Here is a 26,833-nt window from a genome sequence, read left to right on the forward strand (position 1 = left end):
GGAATCAATCATCTGTGTCCCTCCGGGAGCAAGAATTCTTGATGTTGATGGCCTCTCTCCCTGCAGCACTGACCTGCCCACCTAATAGCCACTACGAGAACTGTTTCTACGGCTGTCCGCTGTCATGTGGAGACCTCCCAGTGTTTGGGGGCTGTGGCTCAGAATGCCAAGAGGGCTGCGTGTGTGACGAGGGCTTCGCCCTGAGTGGTGACTCCTGCCTGCCCCTGGCTTCCTGTGGCTGTGTATACCAGGGCGCCTACTACCCGCCAGGCCAGACCTTCTACCCTGGACCGGGGTGCGATTCCCTTTGCCACTGCCAGGAGGGCGGCCTGGTGTCCTGTGAGCCCTCCTCCTGCGGCCCTCATGAAGCCTGCCAGCCGGCCAATGGAATCCTGGGCTGCGTGCCCGTGGGCAACGTTACCTGCCAAGCGTCCGGAGACCCCCACTACATCACCTTCGATGGCCACCGTTATGATTTCATGGGCACCTGCGTGTACGTGCTGGCTCAGACCTGTGGAACCCGGCCGGGTCTGCACCAGTTTACCATCCTGCAGGAAAATGCGCCCTGGGGTAGTAGCAGGTTCAGTGCGACCAAGGCAGTGACGGTCCAGGTGGCTAACTATACCCTGAAGCTGGAGCAGAATCGGGAGATGGTGACGGTGAGAGCCCAGGCGGGCCCGGGACGGCTCCGATGGAGTGTGATCTGTGAGGAGGGCAGGGACAGTGCTCAGCCCCTAGAGTGGGTGCATGGAGCCCAGGAGGATGTGGGAGGCATGGGGTCCCCACAGAGAAGAGGTACTGATCAGAGCCCAAAGTGGGAGGCCCAGGAGGGAGGAGGCCAAAGGGACACACATCCTGTTCCCATGAGGCTCAGTCCATCTTTCGATCTCTGCCCTGACGCCTGTTGAATATCACCTCTGGACATCTCTCCTCTTCCTCCACTCCATGCTACCCCCATCTCCAACCCTCAGTCCCTACCCCAGCCGCCTCCCTGGCCTCCCACGCACCGGTAGGGCATGATACAATCAGAAGCTGGGGATGAGCCAGTCGTGGTAGTGCAAGTCTGGAATCCCAGTCATTTGTCCCTGCTTGGGAGAATGGCGGCTGATTATGTTTTAGGAGAATCAGCCAAGATCATGTCTTTCTACTGCCTTTTCCCTGATTTCTCAAGCCTCTGAAAGAATCTGGTGCGCAGGGTGTCTGTGATAAGGATGTACAAGGCTCTGCTGGAGCTCAGAGCTTTTAATTTGTCCTCAGCTCATTTCCCCAGGAATTTAGTGTGGCATTCCACCCACTGCTACTTAAAACAAAAACCCTAGTCGGCATGGTGGCGCACGCTCTTAATCCCAACATTCGGGAGGCTGAGACCGGAGGATTGAGGTTCGCGGACAGCCTCAGCTACTTAGAGAGGCCCCCTGCAACTCAGTGAGACCCGGTTTCAAAATAAAGAATAAAAAATAGGGCAGGGGGTATAGCTTGGAGGTGGAATGTCCCTGGGCTTCATCCCCACATGCACAAACAAACAAACAAACAGAAACCCTTAGGGCTCATTTACTCATTTTTCAGAATAAAAACATCCAGGAGGCCCTGGGTTGTTCCCTAGCAACACACACACACACACACACACACACACACACACACACACACACACACAAAACGTTCAGTTATACCTACTAATCACAGTGAATGCTCTGAGATTTCACCTTTTGCACCACTGCGGTTTTTTTTTTTTGTTTGTTTGTTTTAGCAAACTACAGGTGTTAATTGATCCTGACAACAGCCTAATTCCCACTGGGTAGGCAAGGACACAGAGAGGGTACTCCCCTGCCCAAGGTCACAGAGAGGGGAAGGGGCAAGCTGTGTTCAAGTCCAAGCCAGTGGCTCCAGGGTCAACTAAGCCATTATTGATGACAACAGCAAGTGGTGTGAGATTGTCACACTATCAAGACCTGTACTAGTTTCCTGGTGGCTGCTGTGGCAAATTGCCACAGGCAGTGGCTTAAAATAACAGATATAGCCAGGTGTGGTGGCGCACGCTTGTAATCCCTGCGCTTGCGAGGCTGAGACAGGAGGATCACACAGGTTCGAAGCCAGCCTCAGCTACTTAATGAGGCTCTCAGCCACTTAGTGAGACCCTGTTTTCAAATAAAGTATAAAATAGGTCTGGGAGTATAGCCCGGAGGTAGAAAAGCCCCTGGGTTCCACCCCCAGAACCACACACACACACACACACACACACAAAAAAAAAAAAAATATAACAGGTGTATGTGTGGTACTAGGGACTGAAACTAGGGAACCTCTACCATTGGTTTATACCCCCAGCCCTTTTTATTTCTTATTCTGAGACAGGGTCTCTGTATGTTAGCCTCAAACTTTTGATCCTTCTGCCTCAGCTTCCCTAGTTGCCAGGATTGTAGGCATGCATCACCACACCCAGCAGATAACAGATACGTATCGTCCCACATTATGGATGCCCAAAGTTCATAAGGTGTCAGCAGGGCCGCCTCCCTCCAAAGGCTGCAGGGAAGGTTCTTTTGTGCTCCTTCCAGTTTTGGGGCCCCAGGTGCTCCTTGGCTTGTGGTGGCGGTGGTCTCATCCCCGCCCTCCTCTTCCCAAACCTTCACCTCTATGTGTCTATACCTACACTTCTGCCCTTATAAGGACAGTTTTCTTTGGATTTAGGACCCGCTCTGACCCAGGACATCTCAAACCCTACAGATCATCACCTAATTACATCTGCAAAGACCCTTTTTTGTGCAATACTGTGGACTGACCCCTGGGATGTTCTACCTTTGAACTAGACCCCCAACCCTTTTCTTTTTCTTTTTCTTTTTTTTTTTTTTTGCAGGTCTGGGGATGGAACCCAGGGGCATTCTACCTTTGAGCTACAGCCCCTGCCCTTTTTTTTTATTCTTTATTTTGAAACCAGGTCTCACTGAGTTGCAGGGGGCCTCACTAAGTAGCTGAGGCTGTCCGCGAACTGCGATCCTCCGGTCTCAGCCTCCCGAATGCTGGGATTACAAGCATGCGCCACCACGCCCAGGTTCCCCAACCCTTTTCATTTGAAACGAGGTCTCTCTGACTTGCTGATGCTGGCCTCAAACTTGTGATCCTCCTGTCTTAGGCTCCCAAATACTGATATTACAGGTGTGCCACCACCACACCTGGCTAAGACTCTTTTTCCAATTAAAGTCATAGTGGTTTTTGTTTTGTGGTACTGGGATGGAACCCAGCGGCATTCTACCTCTGAGCAACACCCCCAGCCCTGATTTTTTATTTTTCATTTTTGAAACAGGGTCTCACTGAGTTACAAGGGGTCTCATTAAGTAGCTGAGGCTGTCTGCGAACTGTGATCCTCTGGTCTCTGCCTCCCAAATGCTGGGATTACAAGTGTGAGCCACCACGCCCAGCCAATAAGGTCATATTCTGAAGTTCCAGGCAGACATATCTTTTGGGGACCACTATTTAGCCCCAGTTCAAGACCCCACTATTAAATTCATCATACAGCGGGGCATGGTGGCGCATGCTTGTAATCCCCATGCTTGGGAGGCAGAGACAGGAGGTTCGAAGCCAGCCGCGCGCGCTGGCTTAGGAGACCCTGTTTCCAAATAAAAATGTAAAAATAGGTCTGGGAGTGTAGCCCGGAGGTAGAAGGGCTTCCAGGAACCCCAGTACCACCAAAAAAGTAAAAAAATAAATTCATCATACAAATATAGAAACTGAGCCAGGCATCGTGGCACATGCTTGTAATCTCAGCATTTGGGAGGCTGAGACAGGAGGATCGCGGTTCACAGATAGCTCAGCTACTTAGTGAGGCCCTCCGCAACTCCGTGAGACCCTGTTTCAAAAATAAAGAATAAAAAATTGGGCTGGGATTGTAGCTCAGAGGTAAAATGCCCCTGGGTTCTATCCCCAGTACCTCAAAAAGAAAAAAAAAAAGAACCCCACAAATTAAAAATTGAGGCTGAGAGAGGTGAGGCCACACAGATCTTCAGTGTCAGGCGGGGGGGCATTTGAGGGACTGCCTGGCCGGCTCTGAATAGACCTCTGAAGCATGCTCTCCTCCTCCCAGGTGAATGGCGTGGAGCTGAAGCTGCCAGTGGTGCTGGATGAGGGCCTGGTCCGAGTCATGAAGCACGGCTCAAACGTGGTGATCCAGACCGACTTTGGCCTTCAAGTCACCTATGACCTCATGTACTACGTGCGGGTCACCATCCCGGGCAACTACTACCAGCAGATGTGTGGCCTGTGCGGGGACTACAACGGTGATCCCAAGGATGACTTCCAGAAGCCCAACGGCTCGCTGGCAGCCAACCCCGACGACTTTGGCAACTCCTGGGAGAAGCCGGTGCCTGACTCTCCCTGCATGCCGCCGCCGGAGTGCAAGCCGGAAGATGGCTGCATCAGCGAGTGCAGCCCCGAGCTGACGGAGAAGTACCAGGGGGAGCAGTTCTGTGGGCTCCTGGCCAGCCCCACCGGGCCACTGGCCTCCTGCCACTCGCTGCTGAATCCCCAGGGTCCCTTGGAAGACTGTGTCTTCGATCTGTGCCTGGGTGGCGCGAACCAGACCGTTCTCTGCAGCACTATCCAGGCGTACGTGAGCGCTTGCCAGGCAGCTGGTGGTCAGGTGCAGCCCTGGAGAACCGAGTCTTTCTGCCGTGAGTGGGGGCAATATCGAGCGCTAGGGGAGGGAGGCTGAGGCACTGGAGGGGTAGACCCTGCACCTGGCATCTCTCCCTGGCATCCTGAGCGGCACCCCCTTCTTACAGCGATGGAGTGTCCCCCACACAGCCACTATACGCTCTGTGCGGACACCTGTTCCCTGGGCTGCTCCGCCATCTCTACACCCCTGAGGTGTCCAGAGGGCTGTGCAGAGGGCTGTGAGTGTGACGCGGGATTCCTCTTCAACGGCAAAGCCTGTGTGCCCATCCAGGAATGTGGCTGTCACCACAATGGTGTCTACTATGAGGTAGGAACGCAGCTGTCCCGGGCAGCACGTGGGCCTCATCCTGGGCCCCCCTGAGCCTGCCCCCCTAGCCCCCCAGCCTGCCCACGTAGCACCCTGAACATCTCTCTTGCCCACCCCTTCCTCCTCTCGGACCGCCTGTGTCCAGCTTGCCCTCTCCCCATCCCGACTTTTGCTTTCTCTCGTCCAACCTCTTCACAGCAGGACGGAGAGATCTTTCTAAATATGACCAAGGTTCCTGAGGCTTCAACCCTTTCCCTGGCTGCCCAGGACAAGAGTTGGCTTTTTATCCTGGGTTTGGGCAACGATGGCGTTCCTGAGTGCAAAGATTTTTGACCCTGTTAGACCAGTTGCTAACTACCCTGCTTCTCTCTTCACTCTCCCCCAGCATTGCAGCACGTCCTTTCTCTTAGCTCTGTGTGTGTGTGTGTGTGTGTGTGTGTGTGTGTGTCACTAGACATTTCTGAACCCAGGAGCATTCTATCACTGAGCCACACCCTCAGATCAATTTTATATTTATTTATTTACTTATTTATTTATTTATTTATTTATTTATTTGCGGGTCTGGGGATAGAACCCACGGGCATTCGATCTCCGAGCTACACCCCCTGCCCTATTTTTTTTTATTCTTTATTTTGAAACTGGGTCTCAGTTGCAGAGGGCCTCTCTAAGTAGCTGAGGCTGTCTGCAAGCCGTGATCCTCTGGTCTCAGCCTCCCAAATGCTGGGATTACAAGCATGCACCACCACACCCGGCTTATTTTTATTCATTTTATTTATTTATATATATATTTTTTGTGATACTGGGGGTGGAACCCAGAGGCTTTCTACCTCCAGACTATACTCCCAGACCTATTTCCTATTTTATTTGGAAACAGGGTCTCACCTAAGTTGCTGAGAGCCTCACCAAGTAGCTGAGGCTGGCTTCGAACCTGTGCGATCCTCCTGTCTCAGCCTCCCAAGGGAGGGGATTACAAGAGTGTGCCATTGCGCCCGGCTTATCTTTATTTTTGAAACAGGGTCTCTCTAGGTTGGTGAGAGTCTTACTACTCGCTGAGGCTGTCCTTGAACCTGTGTTCCTCCTATCTCAGCCTTCCAAATACTGAGATTACAGGAATGTGCCACCATTCCTGGCTCTTTTATTTATTTATTTTTGCGGTACTGGGGATGGAACCCAGCGGCATTCTACCTCTGAGCCATACCCCAGCCCTATTTTTTATTTTTTTATTTTGACACAGGGTCTCACTGAGTTGCAAAGGGCCTCATTAAGTAGCTGAGGCTGTCTGCGAACTTTGAGCCTCCTGTCTCAGTTTCCCAAATGCTGGGATTACAAGCGTGCGCCACCATATCCAGCTCTTTTTTTTTTTTAACAGTAAAAATGTGCACTGCCACACTTGGCTGCCTTTGCTCATAATCATACTTTCACACTGTTCCTCCTACACAGCAGATATTTAGTGGATATCTTGAAATATTTTGGAACGAAGGAACAGATTAGTGTGTGAAAGTGAAGAAATAAGCCGGGCGTGGCGTGGTGGTGCACACTTGTAATCCCAGCATTCGGGAGGCTGAGATAGGAGGATCACAGTCCATGGCCAGCCTCTAGCCTCAGCTACTTAGTAAGGCCCTTTGCAACTCAGTGAGACCCTGTTTCAAAATAAAGAATAAAAAATAGGGCTGGGGTATAACTCAGAAGTAGAATGCCCCTGGCTTCCATTCCCAGTACTGAAAAAAAAAAAAAAAACAATAAAAAATAGGGCTGGGGGTGTGCTAAAAAAAAGGGGGGGGGGGAATAAATGAAAAAGCTGGTCCATGGAGCCATGAGACCACAAGGCCCTTCTGGGGCCTCCTTTGCTGGGAATATGAGGGATGTGAGAGTCAGGACTCTGTGCGGACTCTGTGCGGTCCCCAATGGTCATCCCCCTGTCCCCACAGCCGGAGCAGACAGTACTCATTGACAACTGCCAGCAGCGGTGTGTGTGCCACGCAGGAGGAAACATGACGTGCCAGCCCCACAGCTGCGAGCCGGGGCAGGAGTGCCAGCCCTTGGGAGGCGTCCTCACCTGCCTGTCCAAAGGTGCTGGGCTGGGGCTGGGGACCTGGAGCTGAGGATGGCGTCACTTCATGGTGGGAGCATGGGCTAGCACAGGACTAGGGATTGAGGTCTGAGGCCCCAGCCTGGGTTTCTCAGGGCCAAGTGCAAGGATCATCCCCTGTGGGAGTCAAGGACCTTGGGGAGGGGTTTCCAGGCTGTGGGAACCTTCAGGGCTAGGCTTCTGAGGAAAATGTCAGAGGCCCTCGGTATAAGGTAGGGACAGGCAAACTTTCCCTGCCAGGGCCAGATGGAAATATTTAAGCTTGTAGGCCTCACAGGCTCGTTCATAACTGTTCTACTCTGAGCATGCTTGTAATCCCCGTGCTTGGGAGGCTGAGACAGGAGGATCACACGGGTTCAAAGCCAGCCTCAGCTACTTAGTGAGGCTCTCAGCAACTTAGTGAGACCCTGTTTCCAAATAAAATATAAAAAAGGTCTGGGAGTATAGCCTGGAGGTGGAAAGCCTCTGGGTCACACCCCCAGTACCACAAAACAAAAACAAACAACAACAACAAAAAAAAACAGGCAACCAGTGTCAAAATTGGCTGAAGACTCAGAGCTTCAGATACCAGCACCAAGTGGCAGAGGAGACTGGGACCCGAGGGGACAGGGGTAGACGGGAGTTCTGGTGTCTCAGGCAAAGGCTCCATAGACTGTGTGGCAAAGATCCTACCAAGTGGGACCTTGGCTTTGAGGGCTCCCACAAGTGGAGGATGAAAATTTCTAGATACAAGTCCCAGACGCAGAATCACCACGCTGGGTATGGTGGCACACATGCATAATTCCAGGACTTGGGAGGCTGAGACAGGAGGATCGCAGGTTCATGGCTGGCTTCAGCAACATGAGACTCTCTGCAACTTAGTGAGATCCTGTTTCAAAATAAAAAAAATAGATAGCACCGGGGATCTAGCTCAGAGTTAGAATGCCCTTGGATTCTGTCCCCAGTATCACACACACAGACACACACACACACACACTTTCTGTCTCTCTGTCTCTGTCTCTCTGTCTGTGTCTCTCTGTCTGTGTCTCTCTGTCTTTCTCTCTCTCTCTCTCTCTCTACACACACACACACACACACACACACAGAATGATTTAGCTGGGTATGGTGGTACAAGCCTGTAATCCCAATATTTGGGAGGTTGAGACAGGAAGATCACAGGTTTGAGGCCAACCTCAGCAACTTAGCAAGATTCTCAGCAATCTAACAATACTCTGTTTCAAAAAAGAAATGTAAACTGGTGCTAAGGGGTGTATCTTGGAGGTAGAATGTCCCTGGGTTCAATCCCCTGGCCCCCTCCCCCTCAAAAAAAAGAATGATTCAGATAAAGTGCTTTTGCAGCATGTGTAAGGCCCTGGGATGCATCCCCGGCATGCAAAAAAAAAAAAAAAAAAAAGAAAGAAAGAAAGAAAGAAAGAAAGAAAGAAAGAAAGAGAGAGAAAAAGAAAAGAAGGAAAAAGAAAAGAGAAGAGAAAGAGCTGGGATGTAGCTCAGTGGTAGAGAGAACCTGGGTACAATCTCTAGTACTCCCATCTCCCAAAAATTGGAACAGGGGCCCCTGAAGAGTGGGAGCATAGCAGACATAGTGCGTACCGTACTCTCTCAGGCTAAAGCAGAGGAGAGGAGGAAGGCAGAATTGGGAAGAGGCCCCAACCCGAGGCTGACTCAGATCTCCCTGGAGAGGATGATGCTGGAGCCCGCGGGGTGACAGAGAAGGACACCCCTACTGGGCACTGGCAAACGCAGTGGGAAGCTGCCAGGTGGGGCCAGAGAAACCCATTGAGCACAATCCCAAACGGTGCTGTCCTGGCCCAAGGGCAGGGAGGGCAGACTCTCCCTCCTGCAATGACTCTCCAGCGCCCTCCAGTGTCAATATTAACTCCGTGAGCAGATTTAGAAGGGCAAGAAATTGGTAAGTAGCCCAGAGGAGAGAGAAGGCAGTTCAAAGGCTGCCCTCTAGCACAGGGGATTCCCAGAGCTGGAGTCACAGATAAAATGACCCCACAGGCTTGGATGCAGAAACCCTCCCTAACAAGAGCTCGGAAATGAGACCCCTGAGCCGGGCGTGGTGCCGCACGCTTGTAATCCCAGTACTTGGGAGGCCGAGACTGGAGGATCGCAGGTTCAATGACAGCCTCAGCTACTTAATGAGGCCCTCTGCAACTTAGTGAGACCCTGTTTCCAAATAAAAAATAAAATAAAATAGAGCTTAGAGTTAGAGGTAGAGTTTAGAGGTAGAATGTCTCTGGGTTCAACTTCCAGCACCAAACAATAAAATAAAAATAGGACTGGGGATGTGGCTTAGAGGTAGAATGCCAATGGGTTCAATAAGAAAGAGAGAAGCCAGGCGTGGTGGCACGCGCTTGTAATCCCAGCATTTGGGAGGCTGAGACGGGATGATTGCGGTTCACAGACAGCCTCAGCTACTTAGTGAGGCCTTCCGCAATTTAGTGAGACCCTGCTTCAAAATAAAGGATAAATAACATAGGGCAGAGGGTGTAGCTCAAATGCCCCTGGGTTCCAACCCCAGACCAGAAAAAACAAAAAAAAAAAAGAAGGAAGGAAACCTAAAGCTAGATGAAACATCCCCTGGGTAGGGTCTTGTGCTACAGGAATCTCTGGCCATGAGGCTTAGATTCCAGAGCCAGTGAATGAAATATTGGGACCCTACAGGAATCTCTGGCCATGAGGCTTAGATTCCAGAGCCAGTGAATGAAATATTGGGACCCCCTGACACTAGGTTCTCATCAAAAAGTTCCCCAAGCTGGGGGTGGTGGCACACGCTTGTAATCCCAGTACTTGGGAGGCTGAGACAGGAGGATCACAGATTCATGGCCAGCATCAGCTATTTAGTGAGGCCCTCTGCAACTTAGTGAGACCCTGTTTCAAAATAAAGAATAAAAAATAGGGCTGAGGTATAACTTGGAGGTAGAATGCCACTGGGTTTTATCCCCAGTATTGAAAAAAAAAAAAAAGAAAGAAAGAAAAAGAAAAGAGAAAGAAAGTTCCCCAAGATGCCAGTCTTGGGCATGAGATCAAAAGACTAAGAACTCAAGGTAGATAGTCTCAAGGCTGGCACAGGGACCTCTAAGGCATAGGTGTCAATGTGGGTCCTCTGGAACTGAGATTTCAATCACGGGAACCCTGGATCCTGGGTGTTAGTCAGGGACCCCCAAGCTCTGGGTCTCAGATAGCAAACTGCGGGGCCTGGCTTCAGGTGTGGGGACTCCCTACACTTGAACTGTGGACCTGATCCAACATAGGGCCTATCATCCCTGGAGGCACTCCCAAGACCCAGAAAACTTTAGGACCTAGGTCTTAGGTGTGAGGACCCTGAAACCCGGCCTTACCTGTGGTAAGCTTCAGCGCCCACCTCCCTGGCACACACTGGTGCACATGCTGGGCAGGCGGCCCCTTAACGTCCTTTTTTCTCTGTCTGTAGACCCATGCCACAATGTGTCATGCCGGCCACAGGAGACATGCAAAGAGCAGGGTGGCCAGGGCGTGTGCGTGCCCAACTCCGAGGTCGTGTGCTGGCTGTGGGGTGACCCACACTTCCAATCCTTCGATGGCTGGAAATTTGACTTCCAGGGCACCTGTACCTATGTGCTGGCGACAGTCGACTGTCCAGGGGTCAGTGCCCATGACCTGACACCCTTCACTGTCACCATCAAGAATGAGAACCGGGGCAACCCCGCCGTGTCCTTTGTGAGGGAAGTCACCGTGACCACCCTCAACACCAACATCTCCATTCACAAGGGGGAGAACGGCAAAGTCCGGGTATGTGTGACAGGATGGTTCCCTGAACCCCCCCCCCCCCACTCCCCATAGGGCAGAGGAGTCCTGACAGCCACAGTTAGGACCTGGAAGTCCTCTGACTTCATCCAGGTAAAGGGCAACAAAAACCATGATAATTATAGCAAACCATCAGCCTTTCATTGGAAATTCCATCTAATACTCTCCTAAGGGCTTTAGCCTAGGACCCACCCGCAGGCCCTCCTCCTTAAGAGCTCTGTGCTGTTGGGGGGTTTCAGGATCTCTGTCTGTGAAATAGGCATCGCAGCAGGTGCTGCCCACAGCAAGGTGGTTCAGGCGAAGCGTTGAGCTCAGAGTCTGGTCCATTAAGTGCGTGTGAGTGTTTGGAAGGGGGCACACGAGAGACACGAGCAGTCAGACATTCAGGGAGAGGAAAGAAGAGTCAGTCATCCTTCCTGCTGGGGTAAATGAAGATGCAGATTACCCGCAATTTAGAGGGAAAGGAGGCAGGAGCAGGAAGGCACTTGGAGGGTGAGGTGCAGAGAACGAGGGGAAGAGGAGGGAGGCAGGGAGGCTTAGACGGACAAAGACCAGAGAGGAAGTACAGAGAGAGCTCCAGGAAGAGAGAAAAAGACCCAGGCGAAGAGAGAGGAGAGCCAGAAAAGAAAACGTGAAGCCTCATTCCCCAGGGCCTGGGTGAGCACTGACGTCCATGATATTTATAAAGTGACTGTATGACTGTCAGGAGGGAGGGAGCCTTGGTGGAGGTTAGGGCCAGAGCTGTGGTTCTTCCGGCCACCCGTGACCCCGTTTGCTTCCCTCGCCCAGGTGAATGGTGTGCTGACAGCCTTACCCGTCTCTGCAGCCGGTGGGCGCATCTTAGTGACCAGCGGCGGATCAAAGGCTATGCTAGTGACCGACTTTGGGCTGCAAGTCACCTATGACTGGGACGGGCGAGTGGAGGTGACGCTGCCCAGCAGCTACCAAGATGCCGTGTGTGGGCTCTGTGGGAACATGGACAAAGACCCCAACAATGACAAAGTCTTCCCGAACGGCACCCTGGCCCCTTCGATGGCCGCCTGGGGTGGCAGCTGGCGAGTTCCTGTCTGGGACCCGCTCTGCTGGGACGAATGCCAAGGGTCCTGCCCCACGTGCTCCGAAGACAAGCAGGAGATGTATGAGGGTCCCGGCTTCTGCGGACCTCTGATCCCCGGCTCCGGGGGCCCCTTCAAAGCCTGCCACTCTCACGTGCCCCCCGAGAGCTTCTTCCAGGGCTGCGTGCTGGATGTCTGCCTGGGTGGCGGGGCCAAGGACATCCTGTGCCAGGCGCTGGCTACGTACGCCGCTGCCTGCCAGGCCGCCGGGGTCCTTATCGAAGACTGGAGGGCGCAGGTTGGCTGTGGTAAGTGTTGGGGGACAGCGGAGGCAGGGCTCCGAGGTCCCACTCGGTCCCGGCCGGTCTCTCCATCTGTTTCTGTCTGCCTTTGCCTCTCGATGTTTCTCTGTGTGTCTCCCTTTCATTGTCTCTGTCTCTGCTCCTTTTTCTCTTTTCTGTGTTTCTTGATTCTCTATGTGTGCACGTGTGTTTCTGTGAGTGTGTGTGTGTGTGTGGGGTACTGGGGATGGAACCTAGGGGCATTCTACCTCTAATCTACACCCCCAGTCTTATTTTACTCTTTTATTTTGAAACAGGGTCTCACTAAGTTGCAGCGAACTTCACTAAGCTGCTGAGGCTGGCCGTGAACCTGTGTGATGCTCCTGTCTCAGCCTCCCAAGCGCTGGGATTACAAGCGTGTGCCAGCAGGCCTGGCTTAGTTTTTTATTTGTTTTTTTGTTTTTTTGGTAGTATTGGGGTTCCTGGAAGCCCTTCTACCTCCGGGATACACTCTCATGGGCTACACTCCCAGACCTACATTTTTTACCGTTTTATGTGGAAACAGGGTCTCTTAAGCCAGCATGGCTGGCTCCGAACCAGCGTGATCCTCCTGTCTCCGCCTCCCAAGCGTGGGGATTACAAGCGTGTGCCACTATGCCCGGCTAGTTTTTTATTTGAAACAAGGCTTTGCTAGGTTTCTGAGAGTCTTGCTATTGCTGAGGCTGTCCTTGAACTTCTGATCTTCCTGTCTCTGCCTCTCAACTTTGGGGATCATAGGTACGTGCCACCAATGCTGGCTTCTGTGTCTTTTTCTCTTTGTGTCCCTCTCTGTGTCTTTTTTTTTTTTTTTGTACTGAAGATGGAATCCAGGGATCTTTTACCTTCAAGCTGCACCCTAGCCACTTTCATATTTATTTATTTATTTATTTATTTATTTATTTATTTAATTTTTGTGGTACAAGGAATTAAGCCCAAGGGCATTCTACCTCTGAGCTACACTCCCAGCCCTATTTTATTTTGAAGCAGGGTCTTATTAAATTGCTCAGTAAGTTGCTGAGGGTGGCCTGAAATTTATAATCCTCCTGTCTTGACCTCCCAAATACTGGGATTATAGGCATGTACCACCACACCCAGCTTCTTTATTATTTATTTATTTATTTATTTATTTATTTATTTATTTATTTGCAGTACTGGGGATGGAACCCAGGAACATTCTACTTCTGAGCTACACCCCCAGCCTATTTTTTATTCTTTATTTTGAAACAGGGTCTCACTGAGTTGCAGAGGGCCTCACTAAGTAGTAGCTCTTGAGGAAGCAGTAGCTGTCGGAGGCTGTCCACGAACTGCAATCCTCCTGTCTCAGCCTTCCAAATGCTGGGATTACAAGTGTGCGCCACCATGCCCGGCTTCATTTTTAATTCTGAAACAGGATCTTGCCAAGTTGCTAAGGCTCTGCTTCTCCGTGTCTCTTGCTCTGTCTTGTGGCCCTCCTTTGTCTCCCTCTGTCTACTCCCACCCTGGTCCCAGACCCTACTCCAACACAATTCCCTCTTTTTCTCCCTCCCACCCCTCTTCCCACCCACAGAGATGTCCTGCCCCGACAACAGCCACTACGAGGTGTGTGGGCCGCCCTGCCCAGCCAGCTGCCCGTCCCCGGCGCCTTCCACGCCCCCAGCTGTGTGCGAGGGTCCCTGTGTGGAGGGCTGCCAGTGCAACGAGGGTTTCGTGCTGAGCGCCGAGCGCTGCGTTCCCCTGGACAGCGGCTGCGGCTGCTGGGCCAATGGCACCTACCACGAAGCAGGCAGCACATTTTGGGCTGACAACACCTGCACCCAGCAGTGCCTCTGCAAGCCTGGGAATGGCTCCTTGGTCTGCACTCCTGCCAGCTGTGGACTGGGAGAGGAGTGCGCCCTGCTGTCTTCCGGCCAGCACAGCTGCCAACCTGTGAGCACGGCTGAGTGCCAGGCCTGGGGCGACCCCCATTACATCACCCTGGATGGGCACCGATTCGACTTCCAAGGCACCTGTGAGTACCTGCTGAGCGCGCCCTGCGGTGAGCTACCAAAGGGGACCGAGAACTTCACCGTGACCGTTGTCAACGAGCACCGGGGCAGCCAGGCCGTCAGCTACACCCGCAGTGTCACTCTGCTAATCTACGGCTACAACCTGACCCTCAGTGCCCGCTGGCCCCGGAAGCTACAGGTGAGGGGGGCTGTGCTCAGACAGACGCATCTGCCAGCCCTGGGGCGGCGTGAGCCAGGAGGGGGTCCGCCACTCCCCAGGGCGCCTTGTACAGCTTAGCAGGGGAGAGTATCCAAGTATAGCCGTTCCAGCCAGGTGGCTCGGAGCACTGGCTTCTCACGCCTTGAACTTTAGTTTATTCCTCTGTAAAATGGGTCTTCATAAGATACCTGCTTCATAGTAGCCTAAGGGGCCAAGGATGCTGTATCTACACATGATGAGGATGCTGATTTTGTGGTACTGGGGATTGAACTTAGAGACATTCTACCTCCAAGCTACACCCCAGCCCTATTTTTTAATTTTTTTTTTTTTTTTTTTTTTTTTTTTTTTTTTTTTAGCAGTGCTGGGAATTGAATTCAGGGGCATTCTACTTCCTAGCTATACCTCCAACTCTAATTTTTTATTTTTGTTTGTTTGTGTGTGTGTGTGTGTGTGTGGTACTGGGGATGGAACCCAGGGGCATTCTATCTCCTAGCTACACCCCTAGCCCTATTTTTAAAATTTTTTTTTTAGCAGTACTGGGAATTGAATTCAGGGGCATTCTACTTCCTAGCTATACCTCCAACTCTAAGTTTTTATTTATTTATTTATTTATTTGTGTGTGTGTGTGTGTGTGTGTGTGTGTGTGTGTGTGTGTGGTTGTGTGGTACTGGGGATGGAACCCAGGGACATTCTATCTCCTAGCTACACCCCAGCCCTATTTTTTTTATTCTTTATTTTGAAATGGGGTCTCACCGAGTTGGTAAGGGCCTCACTAAGTAGCTGAGGCTGGCTGAGAACCACGATCTTCCTGTCTCAGCTTCCCAAATGCTGGGATTACAAGTGTGCACCACCACGCCTGGCTTCCTATTTTATTTATATTTTGAAACAGGTCTTGCTTGGTTGCTGAGTCTCACTACTTGCTGAGGCTGTCCTCAAACCTGTGATCCTCCTCTCTCAGCCTCCTAAGCACTGGGGTTACAGGTGTGCACTACCACACCCAGATCAGATGATGATGAGAGAGGTCAGCTGGGGGTCATGGCATATACCTGTAATCCTTGTACTTAGAAGGCTGAGACAGGAGGATCACATGTTCGAGACCAGCCTCTGCAATTTAGCGAGACCTTCAGGAACTTAATGAAATAAAAAGTAAAATAGGGCTGGAGGTGTAGCTTGGAGGTAGAATGACTCTGAATTTGATCCCCAGTACCACACCAAAAAAAAAAAAAAAAAAAAAAAAAAAAAAAAAAAAAAAAGAAGAAGAAAAATGAGAGGGAAGGGAGGAGATTCTGTGCTTGGGGTTCCCCTCTAGTAGATGGTGGAAACAGGATCAGAACACATCTGTGCCCCGTCCGCAGGTGAACGGCGAGCTGGTGGCGCTGCCCTTACAGCTGCCCTCCGGCCTGCACGCGTACCTGGATGGCACCGACGTGGTCGTGACCACCGCCTTCGGCCTCTCGCTGGCTTTCGACGGGGACAGCTTGGTGCGCCTGCACGTGCCGGCCGTGTACGCGGGCGCCCTCTGTGGTCTGTGCGGCAACTACAACAAGGACCCCGCGGACGACCTGAGCGCGGTGGGCGGGGACCCCAGCGGCTGGCAGGTGGGCGGTGAGCCGGGCTGCGGGGAGTGCGTGCCCGGGCCCTGCCCGTCGCCGTGCACGCCGGAGCAGCAGGAGCCCTTCCGCGAGGTCTGCAGCGTGATCTCGGCCCCGCACGGCCCACTGGCACCCTGCCACAGCCTGGTGCCGCCCGCGCAATACTTTGAGGCCTGCTTGTTGGACGCCTGCCAGGCGGAGGGCCATCCAGGAGGCTTCTGCAGTGCTGTGGCTGCCTATGTGGCCACCTGCCAGGCCGCTGGAGCCCAGCTGGAGGAGTGGAGGTCGCCCAGCTTCTGTCGTGAGTACTGATCTAAGCGCTGTCCACATTGTCGTGGACTCCCTCTTCCCAGGACTCTAAGGCCAGAGCCTTCCTGCCTCCCTGGTGCTCAGGGCCCATCCTGCCTCCCCCAAGCCAGGGAGCTCCTATTAGGAATACTCTTGGGCATTCACACACTGAAATACTCCAGATCAGGTATGGCAATGGCAGGGACCCAGGTAGACACACCTGGTCAAGGCGGGCGTGGTGGCGCACACTTGTAATTCCAGTGCTTGGGAGGCTGAGACAGGAGGATTGCAAGTTCAGGGCCCACCTCAGCTACTTAGTGAGACCCTTTACAACTTAATAAGATTCCCTTTCATGGACGAATAGAATAGGGCTGGGAGTGTAGCTCAGAGGTAGGTATTATGCTCCTGGGTTCAACCCCCAGTAGTGAAGGAAAAAAAAAAAAAAGACACGTAGTCAAAAGCTCAGTGTCTGCTGGGTATGGTGGGGCACGCCTGTAATCCCCATACTTGAGAGGCCGAGACAGGAGGATTGTAGGTTCGAGGCCAGTCAGTGTCAGCAAACTTAACAAGACCTTGTTTCAAAATAAAAAATAAAAAAGAAGCATGTTGGTTCATGCCTGTGATCCTAGTACTTGGGAGGCTCAGACAGGAGGATTGTAGGTTTGTGGCCAGCCTCAGCAGCTTATTGAACCCCTCCACAATTTAGTGAGACCGTGTTTCAAAATAAAAAATAAAATGGGACTGGGGGTATAGCTCAGAGGTAGAATGCCCCATCACATGTTCTGGATCGGAGCCCTACACCCCAGCAGGTTGGCCCCAGCAAGTCCTCCCTCTGGGGCCTCCTCCCATCCCGCACCCTCCTGCCTTCCTGACTTCTCCCCCTTCTCTCCCTGCAGCCACCCAGTGCCCTGCCAACAGCCATTATGAGCTCTGTGGCAACTCCTGCCCCGTGAGCTGCCCCGGCCTCTCCGCCCCCGAGGGCTGCAAGCCCGTCTGCCGCGAAGGCTGCGTCTGTGACGCCGGCTTTGTGCTGAGCGGCGACACCTGTGTGCCCTTGGGCCAGTGCGGCTGCCTCCACGATGGCCGCTACTACCCTCTGGGTGAGGCCTTCTACCCGGGCCCCGAGTGCGAGCGGCGCTGTGAGTGCGGGCCGGGCGGTGTGGTCAGCTGCCAGGACGGGGAGGCCTGCAGGCCCTATGAGGAGTGCCGGCTAGAGGATGGTGTCCAGGCATGTCACCCCACGGGCTGTGGCCGCTGCCTGGCCAACGGAGGCATCCATTACGTCACCCTGGACGGACGCGTCTATGACCTTCATGGCTCCTGCTCCTACGTCTTGGCCCAAGTCTGCCACCCACAGCCTGGGGATGAGAACTTCAGCATTGTGCTTGAGAAGGACGCAATGGGAGGGCCCCAGCGCCTGCGGGTTACTGTGGCTGACCAGGTTGTGATCCTGGCCGGAGGGCCGCAGGTGAGCAGTGTGACCCTGCCCTGTGCCCCCTGACCTGGGGTGTGTGTGTGTGTGTGTGTGTGTGTGCATTGAAAATTGAACCCGGGGGCATTCTACTCCTGAGCTGCACCTCTAGCTCTATTTTTATTTATTTATTTATTTATTTATTTATTTATTTTTGTGGCACTGGAGATGGAACCCAGACACATTCTAACTCCAAGCTACACTTCTAGACCTATTTTTATTCTTTATTTTAAACAGGGTCTCACTAAGTTACAGAGTGTCATCGCTAAGTAGCCGAGGCTGGTCGCGAACCTGTGATCCTCCTGTCTCAGCCTCCCAAATACTGGGATTACAAGTGGGTGCCACCATGCCTATTTCATTTTTTATTTTGAAACAGGGTCTCACTAAGTTGCAGAGTGCCTGGCTAAATTGCTGAGAAAGACCTCATATCTGTAATCCTCCTGTCTCAGCTTTCCAAGTACTGGGATTATAGGCCTGCACTACTACATCCAGCTTTTTTTATTTTTTTATTTTTTGTGGTACAGGGTTCCTGGAAACCCTTTTACCTCCGGGCTACACTCCCAGACACCTATTTTTTATATTTTTATTTGGAAACAGGGTCTCTTAAGCCAGCGAGGCTGGCTTCGAACCTGCGTGATCCTCCTGTCCCCTCCTCCCAAGCGTGGGATTACAAGCATGCGCCACCACGCCCAGCTACATCCAGCTTATTTCATTTTTTATTTTTATTTCTTGTGGCACTAAGGATTGATCTCAGGGGGGCATTCTATCTCTGAACTACACCCACAGCCCTGTCTTAATTTTATTTGAAAATGGCCTTGCTAGGTTGATGCAAGTCTCACTACTTGCCGAGGCTGTCCTCGAAGCTGCAAGTACTGGGATTACAGGCACGTGCCACCAAGCCCATCTCTACTTGTTTATTATTTGGAAACAGGATCTTGCTAAGTTGCTGAGGCCAGCCTCCAGCATGTGGTCCTCCGGTCGTAGCCTCCCAAGTACTGAGGTCATAGGTGCGTGCCATCACACCTTCCTTGCCAACCTGAGGCTTTTGAAGAAAATGGGACTCCTCCCACAGTGACAGAGCTGTGCCCCGGGGGGGCTGAGGGTGTGAGGGCTGTTACTCCTGACTCATCTGACCCTTCCACCCAGGTCACCGTGGACGGCGAGGCTGTGGCCCTGCCCGTGTCTGCGGGCCACGTGCAGGTGACGGCGGAAGGCCGGAACGTAGTTCTGCAGACGACCGAGGGGCTGCGCCTTCTCTTTGATGGCGACTCCCACGTCCTCATCTCTGTCCCCAGCTCCTTCCGTGGCCGGGTCTGCGGGCTCTGTGGGAACTTCAATGGCAACTGGAGTGATGATTTTGTCCTGCCCAGTGGTCTGGTGGCCCCCAGCGTGGAGGCCTTTGGGACCGCCTGGCGGGCGCCCAACTCCTCCCAGGACTGCAGCGAGGGGTGCGGGCCCCAGGGCTGCCCCGTGTGCCTGGCAGAAGAGACTGCAGCCTACGAGAACAACGAGGCCTGCGGGCGGCTCCGCGACCCCCAGGGTCCCTTCGCCACCTGCCACAGCGTGGTGAGCCCGTCTGAATACTTCCGCCAATGTGTGTACGACCTGTGTGCCCAGAAGGGAGACAAAGACTCCCTCTGTCGCAGCCTGGCAGCCTACACGGCGGCCTGTCAGGCGGCCGGGGTATCCGTGAAGCCATGGAGGACAGACAGCTTCTGCCGTGAGTGTCTGCGCGTTGGCCACAGTGCTCCCTCCAGCTCCTCCCTCAGTCCTCCCAGCATCCCGCACCTCACCCTCACTTCCTCCCTAGCACTCTTTCTGGCTTTCTGTGGTGGCCTGAGGCAGTGTTGGGCAGGTCAGAAACCCAGGCAGAAGCCCAAGTGTAGCCAGGTGTGGTGGTGCACACCTGGAATGCCAGAACTTGGGAGGCTGAGACTGAAGGGTCGCAGGTTTGAGGCTAGCCTCGGCGGCTTAGAGAGTCCCTCAGCAACTTAGCAAGACCCTGTTTCCAAATAAGAAATAAAACAGGGCTAAGGGTCTGGCTCAGAGGTAGAAAGCCCCTGAGTTCAACCCCAAGTACCACAAAAACAAACAGAACAAAGGAACAAATAAACCCATGTCTGAGTCGGAGGCTCATCTTCTCCTCTGACTCCCCAGGGCAGGGATGTGCCCCCTCAGACTCTCCAGGAGGAGGCAGTGTGTTTAGCCAGAGCCCAGGGCACTGTCTTAGATGCGTCCATGGGTCCTCAGAGTCCTGTTTTTCTCCTGAAGCAGCCTTGCCTGGGCCTCCCCATCCCACTCCCACCCTCCCCCACCCAGGCCCTCTGTGTAGTCTCCCCTAGTTCGACACATGTTTGTGTGTGTGTGTGGGGGGGTCCCTAGGTATTCAGTGTCCCCTGGAGGCCTGACCCCGCCCTGCCCCTCTCCCCGCAGCGCTGCAGTGTCCCCCCCACAGCCACTACTCCATCTGCACCAGCTCTTGTCAGAACTCCTGCGCCTCGCTCCTGGGCCTCATGGCCTGCACCACCCGCTGCTTTGAGGGCTGCCAGTGCGACGACCGCTTCCTCCTCTCCCAGGGCGTCTGCATCCCTGCCAAAGACTGCGGCTGCATCCATGATGGCCAATACTTGCCGGTGAGCGTGGCTCCCAGGGGCGGAGGCGGGGGGGGGGGGGTGCTCCAGGGAGACTCGGAGCTTGTGGGCCAATCGGCTCACGCTTCTGGAAAGAGGCCCCGCCCACCACTACTTCCCAGCTGTGTGACCTGGGGTGGGTAACCTCCCTGCATTATTTTCCCGTGGCTGCTGTAACACATGATCCTAGATAGACCTGGATAATTTTTGCGCCTTAAAACAAGAAAAGTTCATTGTCCCACTGTTTGGGAGGCAGGAAAGAAGCGGGAGGTCAGGCTCCCTGGCCGAAGTGGCAGGTCTAGCAGGGCAGTGGCCTCCGAAGGCTTGGGGACTGTGCCTTTCCCTCTGGCTGGAAGTCACGCTCTGGTGTCTACACCCTCGGCCTCCCACGTATTGCCCCTGTGCCCTCATTTTACAAAGAAAGAAATTATGGCATAGAAAAGTCAGTTCGAAGCTAAAGATTAATAAGTGACCTTAACTTGTACGACTTGCAGAGGGGCCAAAGTTCCACCCTTCCTTCTGGCTCCCTACCTGCCTCCGCAAGCCTCCAGGACCCCCAGGCGAGGTCAGCTGCCCCCTCCGGACTTCCACAGCTCCCATCCAACCCTCCACTCTGCCTGCAACTCACCCCTCCAAAGAGCCCACTTCCCCAACCCGCTACCGTGACCTCTGCGCTGGGAGAGGTCTGGCCTACCGATATAAATGTGGGGGTCGTCAGTCTAGAGAGCACAGTCAGCTTTGGTATCCATGGTGCCCACATCAGGTTCAACTAACTACAGGTGGAAAATACGTAAAGCAAACCTGCAAAACCTGCATCTGCACTAAACATGGATGGCCTTTTTTTCTTGTCATCATTCCCTAAAAGATACAGTATGACAGTAAATTAGGTAGCAGATACATTGTATCAGGTACCATAAATAACCTAGAGATAGCAGGTGCAGTGGTGCCCGCTGGTAGTCCCAGTACTTGTGAAGCTGAGACAGAAGGATTGCGGATACAAGGCCAGTCTCAGCAATTTAGCAAGACTCTCAGCAGCCTAGCAAAATCCTGTTTTTAAAATAACAACAACAGACGGGCGTGGTGGCACACATTTGTAATCCCAGCCTTTGGGAGGCTGTGACGAGAGGATCACAGTTTGCGGACAGCCTCAGCTAATACTTAGTGAGGCCCTTTGCAACTCAGTGAGACCCTGTTTCAAAAGAAAGAATAAAAAATAGGGCTAGAGGCGTAGCTTGGAGGTAGATAGAATGCCCCTGGGTTACATCCCAGTACTGCAAAAAAAAAAAAAAAAAATCAACAGCTGGGCATAGTAGGTGTGATTGTAATCCCAGCTTTGGGGAGGCTAAGACAGGAAGATCAAGGTTGAGGACAGCCTCAGCTACTTAGGCCCTTTGCAACTCAGTGAAACCCTGTTTCAAAATAAAGGATAAAACATAGGCATGGGGTTGTACTGCAAGAGAAAAACCAACCAACCAACCAACCAACCAAGGAAGCCGGGCGTGGTGGCATACGCTTGTAATCCCCACACTTGGGAGGCTGAGACAGGAGGATCACACAGGTTCAAAGCCAGGCTCAGTTACTTAGTGAGGCTCTCAACAACTTAGTGAGACCCTGTTTCCGAATAAAATATAAAATAGGTCTGGGAGTATAGCCCGGAGGTAGAAAGCCCCTGGGTTCCACCCCCAGTACCACCAAACAAACAAACAAACAAACAACAACAACAACAACAAAACAACCAAAACTTCAGTCATGGTTACTCCTCCCCATGGGCGTTATCTAATCTAATTACCTTCCAAAGGCTCCACTGCTAAATACCATGACTAGAGTAAGTTTCCACCCTCTTCATATCATCAATATAAAACTGTGGGGACTACTAAACTCCCATGTGGATTTGGGGAGACCCTCTTTGGTACTGAGGATTGAACCCAGGGGCATTCTACCTCCGAGCTACACCCCTAGCCCTTTTTATTTTGAAACAGGGTCTCGCTAAGTTGCCGAGGCTGATCTGGAGCCTGTGATTCTCTTGTCTCAGCCTCCCAAGTATGGGGATCACAGTCGAGCACCTTTGCAGTGGCCTGAGATGAGCGATCTGAGCTGGGAGAGCTGTCTCTCTTCACATGGTCTCTAGTGAGCTAGCCTGAGCTTTTCTGTCATGGTGGCTGGCAGGGTTCTAAGACAGGGACAGTGTGGGTACGTGTAGGGTGCTGACAGGTCTCCTGAGGACTGCAGAGTCCAAGGCCAGCTCCGGTCCATGGGGAGGGGAGACACACTCCCTTTCTCAGTGGAAGTCCTCTACAAAATCACTCTGCGTGAACACAGGGGTTGACCCTGTGAATGGCTTGTGGCCACTGCTGCAGACCCTCATTCCACCCTAACCTGGCCCCTTTCTGTGCACAGGCCAACTCCTCCCTGCTGACCGCGGACTGCAGCGAGCGTTGTTCCTGTTCATCCAGCTCGGTTCTGACGTGTCAGGCAGCTGGCTGCCCACAGGGCCGTGTCTGCGAGGTGCAGGAGGGAGTCCGGGACTGCTGGGCCACCGGTGGTCTCTGTTCCCTCTCTGTGGGTGCCAACCTCACCACCTTCGACGGGGCCCACATTGCTATCAACTCCACTGGCATCTATGAGCTCTCTTTCAGCTGCCCTAGACCACAGCAGTCCATCCCCTGGTACCGCGTGCTCGTCAATGTGCAGCGCTGCCATGGAAACCTTGAGGCCGTAAGCCAGGTCCACATCTTCTTCGAGGACGGGATGGTGACTGTGACCCAAAGCCAGGGCGTGTGGGTAAGAAGCCTGGGTGCGAGCAGGACTTCATTCTTTCTATAGTATTTGCTACCTGCCCGGCTGCAGGCTCTCTTATTCTCCGTCTTCTTTATCCTTGTCTCTGGAGCTTGGTGCCTGAATTTTTATTTACCTCTTGATATTTCAGACATGGTCCCTCTGCTCTGGTGGAATTCTTGAGAAGCGAAAACACACTCCAGTAATGTAATAGTTTTTGGTATTAGTATTAATCAAGACTCCATTGGTTGCAAGTGACAGATGACCAACTTCAAATTGCCTGGGGCAGACATTAATAATTGATTAGCCACATAACTAGAAAATACAGGAATGGGGCCTCAGGAATGGCTGAATCCAGGTGTACTTGCAATATTACCAGGAATTTATACCTCTTATCTTAGACTTACCAAATCAGCTTCATTCTCAGATAGGCTTTCCTCTCAAAGAAGCAAAGATAATCCTCCACTGCCCCAGGCTTACACCCCACCAGCTTAGCTACCATAGCAGAAAGTGATCCAGTAAGGACCCAGAATTTTATCTCACTGGACCAGTAAGGACACAAGCCCACCCCTGAAGACAAGCCCATGCCTTAGGGATGGAATGTTGTGATTGGTCAGCTTGGAGTCACATGAATATCGGGATTTTCCAAGACCATCTCTAGGTTCAGGGATGTTCTAGGAGGGCTCAGCATATAGTTATACTTATGGCTAAGAATTATTACAGTGAAGCCGCATGTGGTGGTGCATGCCTGTAATTCTAGTACTTGGGAGGCGGAGACAGGAGGACCACACAGGTTCGAAGCCAGCCTCGCTGGCTTAAGAGACCCTGTTTCCAAATAAAAATATAAAAAATAGGTCTGGGAGTGTAGCCCGGAGGTAGAAGGGCTTCCAGGAACCCCAGTACCACACACACACACACACACACACACACAAAACAAAACAACAACAACAACAACAAACAACCCAAAGTGTTCTACTACTGAGCTATACCCCCCAGCCTGTTTGTTTGTTTGTTTGTTTGTTTGTTTTGGAACAGGGTCTAAGTTGCTGAGAATCTCAGTTGCTGAGACTGAAGCTGGGCACAATGGCACATCCTGGTAATCTTAGTATTTGGGAGGCTGAGACAGGAGGATCGCAGGTTTGGGGCCAGCCTCAGGTACTTAGTGAGGCCCTCCACAATTTAGTGAGACCATGTTTCAAAATAAAGAAAAAAAATAGGGCTAGGGGTGTAGCTCAGAGGCAGAATGCCTCTGAGTTCAGTCCCTAGTACAAAGGGGGAAAAAAAAGGATGGGGAGGAGAGAAGAAAAGAAGGAAGGTATAGTTTTGTTAGGAAACCAGTAATTTGCTGGATATACTGAAGGGTTCTTTCATTTTGAAAACTAGGACCAAACAGGTGTGGTGGTGTATGCTTGTAATCCCAGTACTTGGGAGGCTGAGACAGGAGGATTGTAGGTTTGAAACCAGCCTCAGCAACCTAGTGATGCCCTCAGTAACTCAGTGAGATCCTATTTCAAAATAAAAAATTGAAGCTGGGCGTGGTGGCGCATGCTTGTAATCCCAGCGTTTGAGAGGCTGAGACAGGAGGATTGTGGTTTGTGGACAGCCTCACCTACTTAGTAAGGCCCTTTGCAACTCAGACTCTATTTCAAAAAATAAAAGAATAAAAAATAGGGCTGGGGATGTAGCTTGGAGGTAGAATGCCCCTGGGTTTAACCCCAGTATTACAAAAAATTAAATAAATAAATAAAAAATATAAATGAAGCCGGGTGTGGTGGTGCACGCTTGTAATCCCAGCATTTGGGAGGCTGAGACTGGAGGATCGCAGTTTGCGGACAGCCTCAGCTACTTAGTGAGGCCCTCTGCAACTCAGTGAGACCCGGTTTCAAAATAAAGAATAAAAAATTGGGCAGGGGGTGTAGCTCAGAGGTCAAATGCCTCTGGGTTCCATCCCCAGACCCACAAAAAATATAAAAAAGGGCTGGGGTGTAGCTCAGTGCTAGGTTTGCCAAGAATGGTGGTGCACACCTACAATCCCAGTACTTGGGGGGCTGAGATTGGAGGATGTCAAGTTTGAGGACAGCCTCAGCAAGTAGTAAGACACTGATCCATCTAGTGAGACCCTGTTTCAAAATAAAAATTTTTAAAATAAGCTGGTGGTGTAACTCAGGTAGAATGCCCCAGGGTTCAATACCCAGTACCATTAAAAAAAAAAAAAAAGAAAGAAAGAAATAATGTCCTTGAGTTCAATCCCCAGTACCAAAAGAAAAAGAAAAGAAAACTAGAACCAACCTGGATGAGCCTGGGGTCTTGATCATGTATCTCTCTGGTACAAAGTGCTTTCCCCTGGCTTTGGGGAGTCGTCGGGAGCCCTCAGTCCATCTCTCCATCCTTTTCCCCACCCACCCATGTCTCCGCCGTCTTCTGGTGCCTCCGTCCCTCCAGAGCGCCTCTCTATAGGTGTGCGTCTTCAGCACCTGCCTCCCTGCCTCGGCACCTCGCACGCCTTCCCTTGCATGGCCCTCCATCCCGACGATGCCCCGTCTATTCTGTGGCTCTGGCCTCACCTCTGTTTACCCTCTCCCAGGTGAATGGTCTGCGGGTGGATCTCCCAGCTAAACTGTCCACATCTGTGTCTGTGAGTCGGACCCCGGATGGCTCCATACTAGTCCAGCAGACAGGGGGGGTCCAGGTCTGGATTGGAAAAAATGGCGAAGTGTCTGTGATGGTCAGCAATGAACACGCTGCCCTGCTGTGCGGAGCCTGCGGAAACTTCGATGGGGACCAGACCAATGATGTGTCCCAGCTTCAGGGGACTACAGTAGCAGAGAAATGGACAGCGCAGGACTTCTCCCAGTGGTGAGGGATGGGGTGTGGAAGCCAGGCTTCTGGGGGTGGGGGAGGGAGAGAAGTACCTGGATCCCTGCAGGAAGGGGGCGGGTTGTCTGCAAGAGGAGATGCTAACTGTCTGTCTCTTGCAGTTACAACTGATCAGTCACCCTCTGAGGATGAAGACTTCAGTACCTGACCCTCCAGAGGTTGTGGCGGTTAAAGGATTACCCGTGTGCCCCTCCCCTGCTCTCTCCCTCTGCCGAGCCATTGAGGCCAAGTGGGAGAACCCTGAATAAAGAGCTTGAGTCAAACTGCATGCCGAGGCTTCCGTCTCTGCCTTCCTCACCCCACACGCAGGGGCGCTAGCATACGTGGGCCATCCAGGGTGAGGGGATGATGGGTGTGTGCGTGGATGCACGGGAGGAAGATGATGCAGGTGGCCGAGTGGGGAAAAGAGTGGATGTGAAAAGGAAGACATGGGAGTGAATGATTGGAGGGATGGAGGGATGGATGGACAGATGAGTGGATGGATGGATGGCTGAGGAGATGAGTTATGGGATGGGGAAGAAATGAAAGATGGAGAAGACTGGATTTATTCCTAGGGTTTTTTTTTTTTTTTTTTTTTTGTGTGGTATTGGGGATGGAACCCAGGGGCATTCTACCCCCAAGCTACACCCCCAGTTCTCTATTTTTATTTTGAAACAGGGTCTCACTGAGTTGTGGAGGACCTCACTACTTAGCTGAGACTGGCCATGAACCTGTGATCCTCCTGTCTCAGCCTCCCAAGCATAGGGATTACAAGTATGCACCACCATGCCCAGCTCTGGCTTTAACACTGA

At 52.3% G+C, this 26,833-nt stretch overlaps 1 protein-coding gene across 1 annotated transcript in view; it reads left to right on the forward strand.

The window, feature by feature from the left end:
* The window catches only part of FCGBP (Fc gamma binding protein), a gene marked incomplete at both ends in the record, with an annotated part of 38,829 nt that extends 12,804 nt beyond the window's left edge, over window positions 1–26,025 (forward strand). Inside the window, 13 exons of the mRNA XM_080703591.1 lie at window positions 67–659; window positions 4,073–4,658; window positions 4,770–4,969; window positions 6,898–7,039; window positions 10,498–10,835; window positions 11,640–12,213; window positions 13,772–14,388; window positions 15,765–16,302; window positions 17,186–17,757; window positions 18,907–19,480; window positions 20,194–20,393; window positions 22,788–23,171; window positions 25,750–26,025. Coding sequence (XP_080559717.1) covers window positions 67–659; window positions 4,073–4,658; window positions 4,770–4,969; window positions 6,898–7,039; window positions 10,498–10,835; window positions 11,640–12,213; window positions 13,772–14,388; window positions 15,765–16,302; window positions 17,186–17,757; window positions 18,907–19,480; window positions 20,194–20,393; window positions 22,788–23,171; window positions 25,750–26,025 — 5,594 coding nt within the window. The remainder of the gene's footprint in view (window positions 1–66; window positions 660–4,072; window positions 4,659–4,769; window positions 4,970–6,897; window positions 7,040–10,497; window positions 10,836–11,639; window positions 12,214–13,771; window positions 14,389–15,764; window positions 16,303–17,185; window positions 17,758–18,906; window positions 19,481–20,193; window positions 20,394–22,787; window positions 23,172–25,749) is intronic.
* Between the last annotated feature and the right edge of the window lie 808 nt (window positions 26,026–26,833).

Source organism: Muscardinus avellanarius (genome assembly GCF_963383645.1).
Source record: "Muscardinus avellanarius genome assembly, chromosome: 10".
Lineage (NCBI taxonomy): Eukaryota > Metazoa > Chordata > Mammalia > Rodentia > Gliridae > Muscardinus > Muscardinus avellanarius.